General features: G+C 38.9%; 1 protein-coding gene across 1 annotated transcript; it reads right to left on the reverse strand.

The window, feature by feature from the left end:
* Positions 1–128: 128 nt before the first annotated feature.
* Positions 129–19,887, reverse strand: KCNMB3 (potassium calcium-activated channel subfamily M regulatory beta subunit 3). Its single transcript, XM_074301952.1, has 5 exons — positions 19,852–19,887; positions 19,436–19,590; positions 10,671–10,865; positions 1,928–2,126; positions 129–767 (listed from the first exon to the last, which is right to left on the reverse strand). The coding sequence occupies exons 1-5, from the start codon at positions 19,885–19,887 to the stop codon at positions 369–371; spliced, it is 984 nt and encodes a 327-aa protein (XP_074158053.1). The 3' UTR covers positions 129–368.
* Positions 19,888–20,094: the final 207 nt, after the last annotated feature.

The raw sequence follows: 20,094 nt of genomic DNA on the forward strand, positions 1-20,094 counted from the left end.
TTAACAAAATAGCATGGTCCTTTTTGTTTTTCACATGAGAAATACCATGTAATAATGTCAGAATAACCTTCTGCAGAGTTAGTTTGCAAGCAGACTTAATCAGTGACTAAATAAATCATGTATGTGTGTTTGTTTTTTTTTTTTTTTGTTTTGTTTTTTTTTTTTTGGTGTTTTTGCTGAGGCAATTGGGGTTAAGTGACTTGCCCAGAGTCACACAGCTAGGAAGTGTTAAGTGTCTGAGGCCAGATTTGAACTCAGGTCCTCCTGACTTCAAGGCTGGTGCTCTAACCACTGCACCACCTAGCTGCCCCTAAATAAATCATGTAAAGGGAATAGTAGACATGTTTTTTTGTTTGGTTGGTTTTTTTTTAACTGGGCTGCCAGCTTAAAAACCTTTGACTTCTTTCTTTCTCTCTCCCCTTCTTCCAGAATTTATATTGTTGCAGTTCTCTCTGGCAAGCTATGTTGCCAACATCCTCCCTCCTCACATGGTTGTACTCCTCACACAACACCGACAAGTGTTGGGTTAATTTTACCATGCCCACAATCAATATGCCGCCCAACAGAGTCAATGATGGCCAAAACAAGCAGTGGAAGATAACCGTTTGGTCATACTTTTTTATCAGGACCACATCCTCTGGTTTGCTGTCTGGGCTGTAGAAGCAAGAGAAAGGGGTCCCATTTTTGTGATCAAAGAATTCCTTGATGTCCAGAGCGCTATTGAGTAGATCGTTCCTGTCTCGATGGCACTTTGGTGTGTAAAAGCACTAGGAAGGGGAAGGGAGAACAAAGATATGGTCATGGCATAAGACAACAGCTAAAAAATGCTGGAACACCTTTAACCCAGCTGTGGTCTCGGTCTCATGACCATGGCACGGTGGAGACAAGGGTCCAGAGCATAAAGCAGTGGTTAGGCAGTCTTGCGGAATCAAAAGAAAACTTTAAAATAAGCACAGTTTTTTTAAACAGGGCTGCCATTTTTTAAAAATTGTTTTTTTCTGTCCCCTTCCTCCACAGTTTTTATTATTGCAGCTCCTAAGAAGCTTTGGAGGGCACCACCTGGTGTCTTGAGTTGTTTCTCTATGCCTTCCTTTCACAATAGCACTCCCACTGGAGCTATTTCTCCCTTCTATTGCCTCATTTTTCTATTTGAAATTATCAACTTCTCAACTTACCCGTCTTGTATCCAGCAACTAAAATACGGGTCAGAAATATCTCCCAAGCATACCACATTGGATAATGAGAGGATTGAGAGGGTTGACTTTCTGATACTGAGCAGCAACTCCAGAAGACAATCTTGGGTAAGAAGGGCATGGCTCTGTCAGCTGATGGGTTTTTTTTTGTTTTTTTTTGGTTTTTTTTAAGCACCTGAAGTTCACATAAATAAGATCCTCTTCCTACAGTAGAATCAGAGGATTGAGGTTCAAATCTGATTTATCTGTATAGTCCTGGGCAAATCAGTTAACCTCCCTGACCCTCAATTTCCTCATTTGTAAAATTAAAGGATCAGATTGGATCAGAGGCTCTTACCTTGGAGTCTGTGAATTTTAAAAAAAATATATTTTGATAACTAGATTTTAATATAATTTATTTTCATTATAGTTGTATATATTCTTTTAATTTAAATGATTCTGAGATGATGTCCATAGGCTTAGCCAGATTACCAAAGGAGTTAAGGACCACATTATTTGAGATCCCTTTCCGATATGTCTATAATTTTATAATCGTATTCGTCCTCACTTTCATATTTTGACTTTTTTCTTTTTATAGTTATTTGATCATTCTAATCTGTTTTCGTCTCCATTTCATGGAGAAGGAAACAATATAATTTCCCAAAGGCTCCCTAAGAGTGAGCTCTGGACCTCAACCTCAGGAGGGGAGGTTCTGCCCCAATCCACATTAAATATATCATCAGGACATACATTACCTCTGGGTTTATCTGAACAGCTTCTTCATTATAGTGCAGGAAAGCTTTTTGGCCCGAATGGGAGAGGTTTACGGACACCTGGAGACAAGGGTACTTTCCCTGGCCCCGACAGTCAACCCCACAGGTGAACGAACAATCCAGCCATTCATCCTTCACATGTGTGTCCATAATGGTGCAGTTTGCCTCTTCTCGCTGGGTGCTTGAATTCAAAAATATCCATGATTTACCTCTCCTCTGAAGCAAACTTCTGGTAGACAGCATCTGACATGCAGTCAATCAAATGAGTTTGGCAGGCTCTTTCTGCTCACCACCGTTCTTGGCAAAGCTGAGTCAGGACACAGAAACTGTGAACCCTGATTTCTGCCTTTGCCCCCTAAGACCTGACTACCCTGAGCAAATCAGTGAGAGGTTTACATTCCCAAAAGTCTGAGAAGTCATGGGCCAGTTTGATTCAACAAGAATTGATTAACCATTTACTATATGAGCAAAGCATTGTGCTGAATGCTTGGAATGAGTCGGGAGCTTTGATTTCCTGTTTGTACCTAACTCCCTCTTCAGAAATGCCTTCTGTTGATGCAAATCAGCAACTGTTCTGTAACTTTCGATCCTAGTTGCCTGGGACACCGGGAGGTTAAGTGACTTGCCCAAGTTCACACAATCAGTATGTGTCAGGAACACATGCTATATCTTCCTAATTCTAGGGTTCATATCCACCAAACCACATCACCATTTGGGATTTGGGAATGTAAAATCAAAACGTCCCTGCCCCCAGAGCTTCCTTCCAACCCATGTGATAGACTCTATCTTTGGCTTTGCAATGAAGAGGCAAGACATTGCTCCCTTATTTAACATGTAATTTTAGTTTACCAAACCATACTATATATTGGGTATCGACAAGCAGCCAAGGGGTGAGATGGGTCTTCAACCAATAATTATGCGAAGTTAGGACTGGAAGGGACTTTCAAGATAACTTAGTCCAGTAATGACAATAAGTGACATTTTTATAATGTTTGGAGGTTTGTGAAGCATTTTATAGATAATCTCGACCTTTATGGTTTGAAAACTGACTGATATCCTAGGATTTGGAGTCTAGAGACAAGCATTCTCACTCGGCCCTGATCTCTAAATGGAAAGACAGACTTGAATGATGTGAGGTTGTTTGTAGTGGACTGTAAACCAAGCTCAAGAGACAAACCAAGAGGAAGGATTGGGTAAGAGAGAGCTGGAAAGCAATAGCAGCAAGGTAGACACAGAATCCCTAGGCTCACACAGGACCTAGAAGCTAAGCTGGCTCACTTAGGGAAAGAATTGCCAGAGCAGAGACAACTGAAAAGAGAAATTAATCATGAGAAACTGAAATGAGAGCTGAGATACTGCAGAGAAGGGAGAGCTCTAAGTAGGCTATTGAGCCCGAAAGCAACCTGAAACAACAAAACAGACTAAAGCCATCAGTTGTCATCACTTCCTCAAGAAATGAGGGAAGGTCCTTCCCCAATTAAAAAAAAAAAAATCTATTCCCTCTATGCCTGTCCAGTAACAAATACTATAATATACTTTGCTCACTTTATTTTACCTAATTTACCTGTCTTGACTTTGTATCAAATATGAAGAGGGCATAAGTTAGCTAAAAACATAGCCAGGCCCTAATTAGTACAATCCTTTGAAGAAGTTGCATGTATTTGAATTTGCACTATTTGAAGTTATGATTTTACAAGTTCCAGCAGAATGGAAATGTTTAGTGCAAATTTGAATAATGTGGCTACTTCAGGGGATTCATTAATTTCACTAATAAAGACTTGACTATCTAAAATTTTAAATGAGGACAGAAAGCCAAACTGCTTGAGTGTTACAAATTTTCCAAATTAGGGGCTTTGAACTCATTATGTTAATAATTTTTCATCTCATATAAATTCCATAAAATAGCAGAGATATGTAGAAATAAGGACCATTATGTTGTCCCTGGGCTACAAGTAAATTAGTTCTTGTAAGAAGATGAAGCTAATTAAATCTCCCCCTCAAAAGCAAGCAGGGTAAAAATAGATCCACTACCTACCAGTGTTACAGAAATATTATCCCTGTTTTATAGATTAGAAAACTGAGGCTCACAGGTTTAGTGATTTGCCCACGATCACACAGCCTGTCAGTGTCAGAAATGATATTTGAATAGCGTTTAACTATTAAGTCCACAGGAAGTATAAGTGAAAAGTCCTTGGGGCCCTTTCTGTACAGCTCCATAAAGTAGGCAGAATAACTGTGCCCAATTTAAAGGTGGAAAAACCAAAGTGAGAGAGTTTCAATTAACCTAACCTTGGTCACTTGACTAGGAAATGTCAAAGTGGGTATTTGATTTCAACCCTGGAACTTTTTCCATGCTACCACTTGGCAAAGTAGCCTGCTTAGGTCATCTTTAGTCATTTCCTTTATTCTGTCAACCTTTGGAGATTAGGAAACATGATGTTGACATTCTCGAGAAGATTTCTAGCCACTGATTTCTTAAACTCAGCTGAGTTCTATTCATACCCATCATCAGAGACAAGAGTGACTGGCACTCAAGGGCTGGCACAGAACTCTGTTTATTGCAATAAAAGTTTGAACCAGAACCAGAAGGGCACAAGCTCCCTCGCAGAATGGCTCAATAGTGTTCAAGAAGGCTTTCTGCTGGAAAAGGTCTTGTGGGATTCATCTGAATTCTACACCAAGCGTTGGTATCATCTGCCTGAGTTAAATAGGGGCATTGAGGGAATTGTGGGTAGCAGTATGCTAGACTCCTTTATAGCATTTTAACATTAAAATTAATTCTGATTCACCACAAAGTCGAATCTTTGATCTCTGCCATGGGCATTCCCTCAGAGGAGGACAAATGAGCTCTTAGGATATTATGGATGTGACAGCAACAGTTTATACCTGGCAGCATTCTGCTCATCAACTGATTGTCTCTTGGGATTCCGAGTGTCAGTGCAAGCACAATTTCACATGGCATCAGGTGATAGAAATGTGTATGAGACAATTACTTTAGTCACCATCTCCAAATAGGTGTCAAATCAGCAAGAAATAAACTTGCAAGAAAAGTCTCTTAAGAATCACGGACCACCACGGCCACAATGAGCCCCTTTTCTCTCTGTCCCCACATCCATCACTTTCTCGTACAATTCTGGGGCTAGTAACACACCAGCAAATTGTTCTGCCTTTTTGTCCCTGGTGAAGAAGCACAATTATCTTCCTGAAGTAGTGGCTATATGAGAAACTTCCACAATCAACTTCAAGTCAAAGAAGCATTCACCAAACATCTACATGACATGTCCACTCTTAGGCACTGGGGGCAGATACAAAGTTCTGCTGAGCCACAATCCTCATGGAGTTTACCTTCTAGAAGGAGCATCAGACCTAAGCAGAGATAATTGTGATACAATATAATAACACGCAAAATAAGAGGAGTCAAAAAAGTGCCCTGTATTTTGTACTCTAAGAAGGTAGATTGTTAACCAATAGTGGGAATCAGTGAAGGAAATCTCCATGAAACTGAATGGCTGCCCATCAGTTGGAGAATGGCTAAATAAATTATGGTGTATGAAAGTTATGAAATATTATTGTTCTGTAAGAAATTATCAGCAGGAGGATTTCAGAAAGACCCAGAGAAACTTACATGAAATATGCTGAGTGAACTGAGCAGGAGCAGGAGATCATTATACACTTCAACCATACTATATGATGATCAATTCTGATGGACGTGGCTCTTGCCTGTCAGGTCCCTGCTCTCAAAGGAATTCATGGTCTAGAACGGGAAGCTACATGCAAACAATTAGGTTCATTCAAGAAATGATGATTTTTTTTATAGGCCGTTGAATATTGGGGAATTTAGAGGTGCTCCCAAGATACTTCAACACTAGAGATAAACTTGGGAGTCATCTGCATAAGGTTAGTTGCCAAAGAAGAGAGTTAGAGGACCAAAATACAGGACTTTGAAGAACACTTTAAGGTGCCGGAAGGTGGATGAGGAGATGGAGAAGTAACTTGAACAAAAGAAAGAAAAAGCCTTTATTAAGCACTTACCATGCGCCAAGCACTATGCTAAGTATTAAGAATACCCAAACAAAAAAGCAAGGCATTCCATGCCTTCAAGGAGCTCACCTTGTTCTGGGAGCAGGAAGAGGGGAGAACTTAGATTTCAATAGAGAAAGACATAGAGGAGTGGGGGAGAGGCGTGCTTTAGTTTGGAAAATCATTTGAATGACTGATAGACCTTCCAAGAATGGAAGAGTTCATTTGATCGCTGTTTCCAGATCAAAAAGTGAAAAGCGAACAAAATTAAGCATCTGTGTGCCGGGTGCTGGAGACTGACTTTGTCAGCTATTTAGTTATACAATAAATAATTTGTATTATTGGCAACATGCCAGGGAGATGACTATAGATCAGCTGGGTAGGGTTTGAGCCTGCATAGATATAGAAAACTCTAAGCAATTAGGTGCCCCAGAGCAAGGACAGATAAAAGATTTTGGGTCAGTGAGGAGAAAGATGGCAAAACAACATCAGCAGAAAGCAAAAGAAGAGGTGACCTCCTGCTCAAGAAAATTCAGTACCTTCCTATTTCCTCGGGACAAAATACAAACTTCTACACTATGCATCTAAAAGCTCCTTGCCATTATGTTTCCAAATCTTTCATATAGTCTACATCAGCTAAATTAGCCCACTTCCCAATCTTTCCATTCCATCTTCTACCTCCATATATTTACACCAATAAGTCCTCTACAGCTAGCATTCAATTTTCACTTCCTTCAATGCTCAGCTCATGAGCTAATTTCAAAGGGAAGGTCTCTCCTCAAATGAGCATACACACAAGCATGCTCCCTGTTTCCATGTCTGGTTCTCTAGTGGAATGGAAAGTCCTTGAGGGTAGGGATGAATTTTTACTTTATCTTTGTATCCCCGGTGTCTGGTACTTAAATATTTGTTGAGATCAGATTCTATCGAGTTGAAGAAAAAGAAGGAGAAGCAGAGAGGAAAGAGAATGAAGGAGAAAAGCTCTAGATGAGACAACCATCATCCAGAGAGCAACCTCTATGGAGACTGGTCCTGCCGTCCTCACCAGCGTTAACCACTGACCAATTGCCACCAGCAGCAGGTATGTCAGCCTAGCTAAAGTAGTTTTATACTCTGAAAGGAAGCCAGAAGTGTGTACCAAGAAAAGCAAATTACATCAAGTCTCAACTACTACCTCCCTCAAACCCTGGTGGAGGCAACCCAGAGCCCTGTGCCTAAGAGCGCTGAAAACAAGAAGTGTCAACATAGCATTTTCACTCTTTCTGTTGTTGTTCGCTTGCATTTTGTTTTCTTTCTCAGTTTTTTTTCCTTCTTGATCTGATTTTTCTTGTGCAGCAAGATAACTGTATGAATATGTATACGTATATTGGATTTAACATATATTGTAACATATTTAACATGTATTAAACTCCCTGCCATCCAGGGGAGAGTTTGGGGGAAGAAGGGGAAAATTTGGGACAGAAGGTTTTACAAGGGTCAATGTTGAAAATTACCCATGGATATGTAGCAGTGATATACCAGGAAGACAGTCCAAAATGGTACCTAAAATTCTAAGAGCAACAGCACTCATTAGATGGAGTATGGCCACAGAATTAATTCTAAAGTCCAGAAATATTTAAATAAGCAAAGCATGACAGTGCTGGACATTGGAAAGAAGACTGATTTTGTAGTGATAAGAGCTGTGTTTAGCTCCCAGCTCTGCTACTTTGCTAGGTCAACTGGATCAAAGTCATTTTGTCTCTCTAGGCCTACTTCTCCATGTAAAAAAGAACAGTTAGACCAGAAAATCTCTTAAATGCCTTTCTGCTCTAAATCTGTGGTCCTATTCTCTGTCATCACCCAGTTACTCACTATACTCTGAGCAGAAATATTTATTTTGCTCCCATTCGTCTGGCTTTGTTTTTGTAATTTTATAATGACTTTAAAATACTCGATTACTTAAAACTTTAATCATCTGAATTTCATATTTAATTATGTGTGAACTTATGAGGCCTATAAATGGGACTCTGATTTCAAGTAATCAAATAGAATTCATGGGCAAAATAGCAGTAATTGGTATAATAATTCAGTAAGTGTGGATAGAATGGATGATCACCAAATTCATTTCCACAGTGCCAATGGGAACATCTTTAGCATCCATTATCTCCACAATGTCTCGTGAAATGTCAAAGTGACTACAGATTCCTTCTTGAATAATGCACCATTTCAGTCTGATAAATTTCAGGGGACAGAATTATTGAAACACAGCATCAAGGAAAGAATTAAGTCAGGAGAAAGGGGGTGCAATACTATTTCACCATCACTAAAAAGAACAGGCTGCTCTATGATGTTATAGATCTGGGCTCTGAAATACGTTTACCCTCCTTGTTCAGTGGCAAATACCTCCTTGGCTCATTAAATCTCTTAAAACATTAAACTGTTAGGCAATCTCTTTAAAGAAACTTGAGATTTCCTGCTTATATTATTTCGGACAATAAATTTGATTTGAGAAGGACCAAATCACTCAGAAATTCCCACCAATATCAGACTCCTTCAATGACTTAGAAATTGTTCCTGTTAACATTCAATAGGTTGGGCACAAACAGGACAGGGTGTTGTCTCCAGAAGGCCTAACTCATTGTGTGACCTTGGAGGGATGACTTTCTCTCACTGGATTTGTTTCTTTAACTATCAAATATTGGGGTTGTCATTCTGGAGAACACTATGCTTAAAGGGCTCTCAAACTGTCCATTCCCTTTGATCCAGCAGTGTCTCTACTGGGCTTATATCCCAAAGAGATTTTAAAGAAGGGAAAGGGACCTTTACATGCAAAAACGCTTGTAGCAGCCCCTTTTGTAGTGGCCAGAAACTGGGATCTGAATGGATACGCATCAATTGGAGATTGCTAAATAAATTGTGATATATGAATATTATGGAATATTATTGTTCTGTAAGAAATGACCAACAGGATGATTTCAGAGAGGCTGGAGGGACTCACATGAATTGATTTTAAGTGAGGCAAGTAGGACCAAGAGAACACCGTACACAATAACAAGATTATATGACTATCAATTCTGACAGACTTGGCTCTTTTCAACAATGAAGTGATTCAAAACCATCCCAAGAGACTTATGATGGAGAGAGCCATTTGTATCCAGAGAGAGAGGACCATGGGGACTGAATATGGATCACAACATAGTATTTTCACCTTTTTTGTTGTTGCTTGCTTGATTTTTTTTTCTTTCTCATTTTTTTTCCTTTTTGATCTGACTTTTCCCGTGTAGCATAATAAATGTGGAAATATGTATAGAAGAATTACACATGTTTAATCTATATTGGATTAGGAACACAAGGTTGTGAAAGGGTGAATGTCAAAAACTATCTTTGCATGTATTTTGAAAACAAAAGGCTATTATTTAATTAAATGTTGGGGTTGTACTAAATAAGGTCAGAGACCCTTCTAAAACTAGCATTCTATGACTATAGGTCACTGAAAATGTGCATGGTTTAGAGGGTCTGTTATTTTCTCCGAACTCAGATTAGCCAATCGGCAGATTTTGACCCAGTATGATCACAAGATCACGTATCTAATGTGGAAGGGGCCTCAGAGGCCAGGTAATCCAATTCCCCCATTTTTCAAATAACAAAACTAACTTTTTTATTATTATTATAGCTTTTTATTTACAAGATATATGCATGAGTTAATTTTTCAGCATTGACAATTGCCAAACCTTTTGTTCCAATTTTTCCCCTCCTTCTTCCCGTCCCTTCCCCAGATGGCAGTTTAATTAATACATGTTAAATAGGTTAAAATATATTTTAAATACAATTTATGTATACATGTCCATACAGTTATTTTGCTGAAAAAAAAAAAAGAATCAGACACAAAACTAACAACACCCTGAAGAAGGAAATAGTCTCCATAGTCTGGCTGAATAATGCTGTACTTAGGGTCAGGAAGAGCTGAATTCAAATCCTGCTTCAGATATTCACTGACTGTCCCTGGGCAGATCACATAACTGCTCTCAGCCTCAGTTTCCTCAGATAAGAAAAGCACTTTTCTCATGCAGTTATTGCAAAGATCCATTGAAATAGCATCTGTAAAGTACTCTGCAAATTTTAAGTCACTATATAAATGCTAGCTATTATTATAAGGAATCATCCCTCTATTTATGGTCTTTTGTATATGTTCCACTTGTCTATGTCTGATCTAAGACAGGATTCATGTGGAGTGGGGAGAGGAGGATGGTAGGTAGTACAGTGGATAGAACACTGGCCCTGGAGTCAGAAAGATCTGAGTTCAAATCTAGACTCATTTGACTTTTAATAGGTGTGTGACTTTGGGCAAGTCATTTAACCCTGATTGCCTTACCAAAAAAGGAAAAAAAAAAAAAAAAAAGAATGAATGTGGTTTCAGGTTATGTAATGAACATTAATGTAATTAAAACAGTATTGACACCAGAGTTCAATTATGTATAAAAATTTTAAATAAAATAAAATGTGATTCCTAAACACCATATGCCAGATGTGGGTTATCCAAGTACTGAACAGAGTATAGTATAACTTCACTTCATTGGACACTAGGCCTTTTTTCATAAAACCTGGAAGCTTTTTTGCTATTAGCAAAATTATCTGCCATAACTCATATTTGGCTCCTATTGAGTTTGTCTAGCCCATGAGCAGTGTTGCATAAAATTAGCATTTCTTTTGGCTATTTGTTCCTTACCTGAGCATGAAAGGTTTTAGAATGGTGACTCCGAGCAGAAAAAACATAAGGACAGAGAAACCCATCATTGCAAAGCCCAAGAGAATAGCTCGATCTTCTCCTGCAGTGGAGGGGAGCTTTTTTGGCACATCTTGGATTGATTTTCCATCACCACAGTCTTTGTTTTTCCTCCCATCAGAAGTAGAGAAGGCTGACCTTTGACAAGATTCATTACAAATATATTATTTCAAAATTCTCACTATAGTCCCGTATAAGTATAAAAAGTACAAAAAAAAAAATTCACCAGCTCCCCAAAAGAAAAAAATTCCCATTTGGTGTCATTCCCAGATAAGATTATAAATGAAAATAAAGTAAATCTACACTAATTCAGACTAATGGGGGCGGGGAACTGGTCCAAATTAATCAAAAGTTTTCATCAGAAAAATTTTTTAATGAATGCATTTTTGTCCCTTTCAAAAAATAAACTCATCTGATTGTTAAATGTGGCACAGAGGAAGAGCACTGCATATAAAGTCAAAGAGTCTAGTTCAAATCCCAGATCTTTCATCTTATTACTTAAGTCATTTAACAATTATATCTCAATGTGTAAAATGAAGTAGTTTGACGAGACGATTTCAAAGGATCCATCTCCCAGAATCCCAATTTTCTTCAGGACTTTCTTCAGGAAGCTTTTCATTGTATTCTCAGCTACTAACACACTCCTCCCTCCTCTGAACCCATCACCTTGTTTCTATTTTTGCATGTGTTTTGAAAATACTAACATATATAAGTAATGCTACATAATGTAATGGAATGTTATTGTTCTATAAGAAACGATGAGCAGGATGATTTCAGAAAAGCCTGGACTGATGCTAAGTGAAGTGAGCAGAACCCAGAGAACATTGTAACCAGTAATAAGATCATGTGAAGATCAGTTGTGATGGATTTGGTTCTTTTCAATAATGAGGTGATTCAAGGCAATTCCAAAAGTATTGGGATGGAAAATGCTATCCACATCCAGATAGAGAGAGCAATGGAGCTTGAATGAGGGTGGAAGCATGCTATTTTCACCTTTTTTGTTAGTTTGCTTTTTCTTTCTCATGGTTTTTCCCTTTTGTGCTGATTTTTCTTTAACAACATGCTTATATGGAAATTACATATAATTGGAAAAAATAAAATATTACTGAGAGGGAAAAGAAAACATCTACAGAGGGGCAACTAGGTGGTGCAGTGGATAGAACACCAGCCCTGAAGTCAGGAGGACTTGAATTCAAATCTGACCTCAGACACTTAACATTTCTAGCTGTGTGACCCTGGGCAAGTCAGTTAACCCAATTGCCTCAGGAAAGAAGGAAAGAAAGAAAGAAAGAAAGAAAGAAAGAAAGAAAGAAAGAAAGAAAGAAAGAAAGAAAGAAAGAAAGAAAGAAAGAAAGAAAGAAAGAAAGAAAGAAAGAAAGAAAGAAAGAAAGAAAGAAAGAAAGAAAGAAAGAAAGAAAGAAAGAAAGAAAGAAAGAAAGAAAGAATCTACAGATGTAAGTGTCCAGTCTAGCTTCCTTGAAAATTTTTCTTTGTGTCTATTTTGTATTTGTATTTTTAAAATTAATTTTATAATTATAACATTATTTGACAGTACTTATGCATAGGTAATTTTTTTTTACAACATTATCCCTTGTACTCCCTTCTGTTCCAAATTTTTCCCCTCTTTCCCTCCACCCCCTCCCCTAGATGGCAGGCATTCCCATACATATTAAATATCTTATAGTATATCCTAGGTACAATATATATGTGCAGAACCGAATTTTGTTGTTGTTGTTGCAAAGGAAGAATTGGATTCAGAAGGTAAAAATAATCTGGGAAGAAAAACAAACAAACAAAAAAAATGCTCACAGTTTATACTCATTTCCCAGTGTTCCTTTTCTGGGTATGGCTGATTCTGTCCATCATTGATCAATTGGAATTGGATTAGCTTTTCTCTATGTTGAAGATATCCACTTCCATCAGCATACATCCTCATACAGTATCATTGTTGAAGTGTATAATGATCCCTTAGTTCTGCTCATTTCACTCAGCATCAGTTGATGTAAGTCTCTCCAAGCCTCTCTGTATTCCTCCTGCTGGTCATTTCTTACAGATTGTATTTGTATTTTTACCACCTATCATTGTACTTGGCGCACAGTAGGTACTTCACAAATACATGTTGATTAATTGACTTTGTACATACTAATATATGAACATGTATAATCTATTGAAATCTTGTACATTACTCTAGATCCTAAAGGTTAGCTAAAAGACAGATTCATAATTCCATGCTCTCTTCAATGTCATAAAAATTGAACAAACTCAGTTAAGCAAATTCATAATCTCCTACATCCTCTAGGGAAATAAATCTACTTTAATAGACTCCATTGGTAAACTAAGAGGTTGCAGATTAAACTACATTTAGAAGGTTCACACACAATTGGCTGATTGAGGGGAAGATTTACATGTCACTAAGACAAACAAGAAAACTGGTGTCAGGGAAATCCTTCCTTACACAATTAGCTAGGGAAGCTAACAAATAACTAAGTCACTTTGGGGAGCTCGAATTCCCCTTTGGTTTTTACCAAAAGAATGGCAAACATTCTATCCTTAACCTTATTATTCCAGAAGTCATATTTTGGTTGGCTTAATATTAGAGAAGACAGCTTTTAGTTAACCAAAACTTGCAGAAGGAATGGTCCTGAGAACTACATTATAAAAATGGATAAAAGGAAAATCAAGATTCAAAAATTCCTCCCAACGACTACACTAATTCCACATCAGTGCACATGACTAACAAATGATACGCCTTTTATAAACTCATTTTCAAAAGGACATTCTTCTCTCAAAATGCACTAATTCATTGTTGTTTGTTTTGTGAATGGATCAGCCATTTTCAAGAGCAATCTGCTCCTTTACTTGTTGACCCAACAAGGCCACTTCTAGATCTATTTCCAAAGATGATTAGGGAAAAAGGAAAAGAATTTATATGCTCTAAAATGTTTATAGGAACTATCTTTGTGGTGTCAAAGAACTGAAAATTGCAGGGATGTCCCTCTATTGAAAGATGGCTAAACAACTTATATTTGTGATGGAATATTACTGTGCAATAAGAAAGGATGTGCTCAATAATCTTATTTTTTTAAGTAGTTAACTGACTTTCTCAGTGTCACAGAGCTAGTAAGTATTAAGTATCTGAGGTCAGATTTGAACTCAGCTCTTCCTGATACCAGAGCTAATATTCTATCTACTGCACTATCTAGCTGCCCCCAAGCTCGCTTATTTTAGAAAATCATAAAAAGACTGGTATAAAACAATAGAGTGAAATGAGCAGAACCAAGAGAACACTGTAAAGTAACAGCAATATTGTTTTAAGAACAGCTTTGAGTGAATAGGGCTATTCTGGTTATTATAAATGCCCAAATTAAGTATAAATGAGATATGCAGAAAGATGATGTCTGCATCTAGAAAAAGAAGGAATAGGGGCAGCTAGTTGGTGTAGTGGATAGAGCACCAGCCCTAAAGTCAGGAGGACCTGAGTTCAAATCTAGCCTCAGACACAATACTTCCTGGCTGCGTGACCCTGGGAAAGTCTCTTAACCCCAATTGACTCAGGAAAACAAAAGAAAAAAATTTTACATGATAACTGTTGTATATTTAAAAGGAATAGCAAGTTGTACACAGTAGATCTACAATTTCACATGCAATTATCTTTTTTATTATACTGTTATAGGAATGCTTGTTTTATTCTATAAATTAAAAAGAAAATAACTTTTAAAAGAGAAACCCAAATTTGGAAGGAAATCTAGAGTTTACAACCCAAGTGTCAGCAGACAGAGGGAGATGGAGAGGCTAAGGTTCTGCTTCTGAAGTTTGTAGGGACCATGATGTTAGAGCTTCAATGTGCAGACCTAACAGGCTGCATGGACCAAGCCACTCCTTTTTACAAGGGCTGAATTGCCCCAGATAATCCAGGTGGCAAGTGTTAGTGGTAAGAAGCCAGATCCTCCCTCTCTCCAATGCTCACTCCCAAACATCCTTTCACAACATCACATGCCATATGAGTGTACTTTCCGTATACTTTAGGCTCCCCCTGCTCCTGAGACAGAAACTCTTGGGATAGAATATTTACAGAGGATAAACATCAGGTTACTCCCCATTGTGCCCCCACAACAACCTCACTTTCACTTTTTCCTCTACTATATTCCCTCTAGTGTTCTCCCTTTTCTTCCCTTGGCAAGACCCATTGGCTCTAAAGACTACCTGAGGGAACACAGGCAACCCCAGCAAAGCCCCAAGGGGCCACCTAAGAAACCCTGATTCAGAAGTCGGCAGGATCCATGGCAATCTATTTCTCACATGCCAGTGAGCTAATTTTGAGATCTGAAAGTTCCCTTGTTTTTCTCCTTAATCTCACCTGGGCAGAATGGACAGAGAGAGAAGAAGAAAACAAAATTCCAATATTAACGCTCTCTGAATAGATCTGAGAAGGAAGTAACTGTGAGGAGGCCAGTCTAAAGTTCTGGATTTAAGTCCCAGATTTGAAAGTAGGAGACCTTTTGTCAAGATATTATGTGCTTCAGAGGTGACTTCTGGTACTGTGGACAGCTCCAGAATTAAGCCAAGGCCTTCCAGGGGCTGTTCTTCAGCATCCAAAAAGAATTCTGGGAGGAATTATCTCCTAATAAGGTCCTGCTGGGATTCTTAGCATTTTTTCAGGGCATATGCTGGTACCAGCAGGATTTATAACCTCATTTGGGAAGTTATTATGATATCACGTTCCCCTTTCTAAAATGTTAAACTAAAGGCCTTTTGAGGAATAGTCAGATCTCTAGCCCCTTAACTCTTCGGGGAGAGCTAGTAACACTTGAAATTTGGAACCACCTCTCATTGGAGACCTACAAAACAAACTGTAAAGTCATAGGAGAGTTCCAGGGAGACCATGACATAAAGATGATAGCTTACTCTCTGGAGTGAGACAGGGGAAGAATTGGTGTTTGGTCTTCATTCTCAAAGAAGACCATGGCATCCAGGGGGTGACGCCATGACTTGCAAGTGAGTGATTTAAGTGAGGGCAGACTGGGCAAGGTCACCTGCCTCACTTTCTCCTCCAGAGCCATCTGGATTCAGTGGTCATAGATCAGAATGACTGAGGAAGAATATTTTTATGTTCTTTTGACAGATCCCTTCCCTCAGTTGCTAGTACTTTCCCAATCACTCTGTATCTAATTTGTGTCTGTCCATATGTAGACATGTCTGCCGTAGGGAGATTGTAAACTTCAGGAGAACAGGAACTATTTTTCTTTCATCTTTCCATCGTCAATGTCTAACATATTATAGGTACTTAATGCTTTTTGATTAATCCACAGACAAAACTTCTAAAGAATATGTTGTCTTTAATTTTCTCTGAGCTTGACAACTCTTACTTACAGATATGTAACTGGGAATTCTGTCAGAAACTAGGGCAAATAAAGAAGAGGAAGATGGGACACTCCTCAAGACTGATCAATGTCATTGTCACCACTGATCTAACCCAAATTGGGAAGGATGTGGTATAGTAACAGGACACCTGAGGGAGAAGGTGATACTCAGGCCAGATGAGAAGAAGGGAGTACTTCCTATCCCAAATCCTGACCTGAGAAGGTCACAGCAGACCTCCATGTTCTATAGTCCTCCATCAGCCTCACAGTGTAAAGGTGATTGTATCACCACCACCATCAAGTCATCATCCTGGATCAAAGCTCTGATCACCCAGTGGGTTACATCTCTGCCTCCCTGAAGAATTGGAACTTGCTATCTCTATCATCATAGGATCCTAAGTCTAGAATTAGAAGAGACTTTCAAGGCCACCAAATCAAACTACCTCAGTTTAGAGAAAAGAAAGCTAAGGTTTGGGGGCCGCTAGGTGGTACAATAGATAGAGCACCAGCCCTGAAGTCAGGAGATCCAGAGTTCAAATGTAGTCTCAGACAAGACTTAACTCTTCCTAGCTGGGTGACCCTGGGCAAGTCATTTAACCCCAATTGTCTCAGGGGAAAAAAAGAAAAAAAAAGAAATGAAGGTTGTCACTTGCCAAAAGTCACACAGACAGTAAGTGGCAGAAGTGGGATTTGAACTCAGCTCCTGTGACTCCAATCCAACATTCTCTACACCACACCCCACTCACTGCCTCTCAAAGAGAATCTATCAGGAATATAAGGAAGCCTACAGAGAAGGGATCCCATAACAAAAAAGCAGATCAGATTGTATTTTCCATTCCAGACCTGAGAGTCCCAGATGGTTATTGGGACTAACCAGATGGCTTTCAATTTCACAGAAACACAAAATCTGAGAATAGAAAATGACTTCGGTGGTGATCTAGTCTAAGCCGTACCCCAAAGGAACCTCCATTATAACAGGGCAAGTAATGGAATGAATACAAATTTTAATCGAGTTGTCTAACTTATTTATCTTAACCGGGTCCTTCAAGATGTAGATATACTTCTCATAGGACCCTGAAGCTTGATATTATTAGACAGAATAAGAACAAATCCCTCTCAGAGGTCTGCTCCTGACTGACCGTCTGAACTTGCCCTACTTGCCACGACAGCCTTATTTCCCTGAAAATTCACTCCATCACTCTGACCCCTTCTTTTGATAGATTGAGGTTAGTCTGACCTTTATTTTTTTTTAAACTGCCCAGGTCATCCTGTATTTACTCTTCCTTGCACAAGAGAATTTTCCCATACTTTCTCCCTGCCCCTTTTGGCTTTTTTATGTTCTCTTTCCCCATTAGAATGTAAGCTCCTTGAAGCAGGAAATGTCTTTCTTTTTGTGCTCATAATGTCAGTGCTTAGTACAGTCCTGGCACAGAACAAGTGTTTAATAAACATTGGTTGACCTAACTTCATTCACTTGTCTTACAAAGATCCGGAACTTCTCCAAAATGTGATCATTTCTTCATTGAGCTCCCTGTGGGAGAGGGGAACTTCTAAACAAATGCTCTACTGAATTAATAATATTTCCTTTTTAATTGTTTATAAGGCATCGGAGACTTTCTCAACTCATCATTTCTGCACATTTGTTTTCTTAGTTTAGAAAGAAATTATTAAACAAACTTCGGAAAGTGCAGCACAATTCATCAAACTGAATGGGAAAACTGGGTTGTGGATTAATTAGTCATTTGGGGAGTGAGAATGGGAGAGCATTTGCTTTGGGGGCAAGCTTACAACTAATTATATTGAGAGCATCCATCAGAACTGGGAGCAAAATAACAGGCTTGTTTCCCTTCCCTGTTGTTTTTTACAAAAACTTCTAATGTCCAAGTGTAATAGAGTTCATGATATCTAGCAATAAGGATCACTTATTTTCTAGAATTTGTTTTTACTCCTTCCCCTGTCCTGCCTCTGGTTCCTCCTTCCTCTACTTATCCTTTTCCCCAATTTCCCTTTGCCTTGCATCCTCCTCCCCCTTGACTGAACTCTAGTTTTATCTTCCCCGACTCCTATATATCTATGTCTGTATTTAAAGGATAAAGGAAGTGACACTGGGGAGGTAGCTAAGAGCTTCAGAATCTTATTCATCACTTCCTCTCTGCCGGTCACAAGAGGGGAAGCATCCTTTTGCCCCCACCACTTCCAAGCTGTGTTAGCCTGGGCAAATAACTGAATTTTTCTGAGCCTCAGTTTCCTCATCTGTAAAAAAAAGAGAATAATAATAATACCTTCACTATATATCTCACAGGATTGTCATAAAAATCGAATGAATTTATGTAAAATGGTTTGTCAATCTTAATGCATCTATCCAAGGAATATTATTTATGAGATACTTCCTATTTTAAGCCTTTCATTTTATACCTAAAATCTTAAGGCCCTGAAAAGTTATAACTTGCCTAGGGTTATATGGTTGGCAAATTCTAGAGCTGGGATTTGAACCTAGAAGTTCTGTATTCAAATTCAATGTTCTTCCAGGTTGTGATGGGACTCCATCCTAGTTCCATCTTTGGTCTTGACACATTGATACAATGAGCAAATCTTATAAATTTTTAGGTGAAGTGAGTATTAGAATGTTACATCCCAGGAGCCAAAGTTTGTATCCATTTCATGCCCCTGCCCAACATCTGCCGTTTCCATCCTCCCAATTCTTCTTCTCCTTTCCAGTGAGCCCCATTATTGGCCAAGAGAGTACAAAGTGCCAGGACAGACTATGTCTCAAGGTTCTCAGCAGCAGATGAAAGAAGTCTTGGTTTAATTGAATTCAATAAACATTTTAAGTATCCATGCTATTGGGGGCAAATATGGTGGTAAGAGCTGGGAATGCAGAGTCAACAATAAAATAGTCCCTGACTTCAGGAGACTTAAATCTTCAGGAGGAAATCACACAAAAACATAAATAATTACAAACACATATTATTATATAAAAATTGATCAACACACATTCGAAAAACCTACTATGTTCAAAACATAATGCAAGGACTAGGGATAAAAGGCAAGATGAAGTAGTTTCTGCCCTCAAGGATCTTTACTGTGGGAAAAACAATTTCTAAATAGAAAAGGAATCACAGAAATTACCCAAAGTAAATTCAAAATAATTTCTAAAATCCTAGGTACTGAAACTCCAGCCCCTAGGTGGAACACCACAACTTTTCCTCCTTTCTTTCCCCTTCTATCCCACATAAGAAAGAAAGAATGAGAAAAACTGAAGTTAATACAGTGAGTCCTTCCTCTCATTCTCAGATCTTGTTCAGTTAAATGCCCTTCCATACCGGGAGAGAATCTCGTGTCACTTACCTTCCCTGGCGCCTCCGGCTGCCCTGAAGTGTGATCTGAACAGGGACGTTGAACGGCTGCATGAGGCCAGGGGGCTGGGCAAAATGGACTCCTCTCACTTGGCCTCCAAGGGAGCAAGGGAGGGTGAAGTTGAAGACTGAACGGAAGTGCGGTCCCTGAGGAAGCCATCAGAAGCAGTCTCCGAAGCAGCCATCACAAGCTCCTACAGCCTCTCCCAGTTCTTTTGGTTTCCTACTATTTGGGGTTTCTTGGTCTCCCTGAGAATTATGAACTTCCTGCCTGGCCCTTGGGATGCCACAGGTCCTTGCTTCATCCCAATTGGACATTTTTAAAGATGTTCAAAAGAGAATGGTCATTTCTGGAGACATAAAGCTTGTAGCCAATTATTCGCTAATTAAAAGCTGCTTCTCTATCACCTGTGTCTCTGCTTCAGCAACCTGATGCATCACCATGGAAACCTAAACTCTTGTGGAAAGTTAGGTGACCACAAGGGACCACTTTGTACTTGGTGAAGAATATTTTCAGCTCAAGGTTAAGGGGGAAGGGACATGGCACCCTCACCAGATTACTCTGTGGTAATAAATAGTTGAGAAGTCACTTCTGGGTCTGACTGCCTCAGGATCACCAAAAACTTAAGAACTGACAGTAGTCAAATAAGT

This window comes from Sminthopsis crassicaudata, chromosome 3, assembly GCF_048593235.1.
Source record: "Sminthopsis crassicaudata isolate SCR6 chromosome 3, ASM4859323v1, whole genome shotgun sequence".
Lineage (NCBI taxonomy): Eukaryota > Metazoa > Chordata > Mammalia > Dasyuromorphia > Dasyuridae > Sminthopsis > Sminthopsis crassicaudata.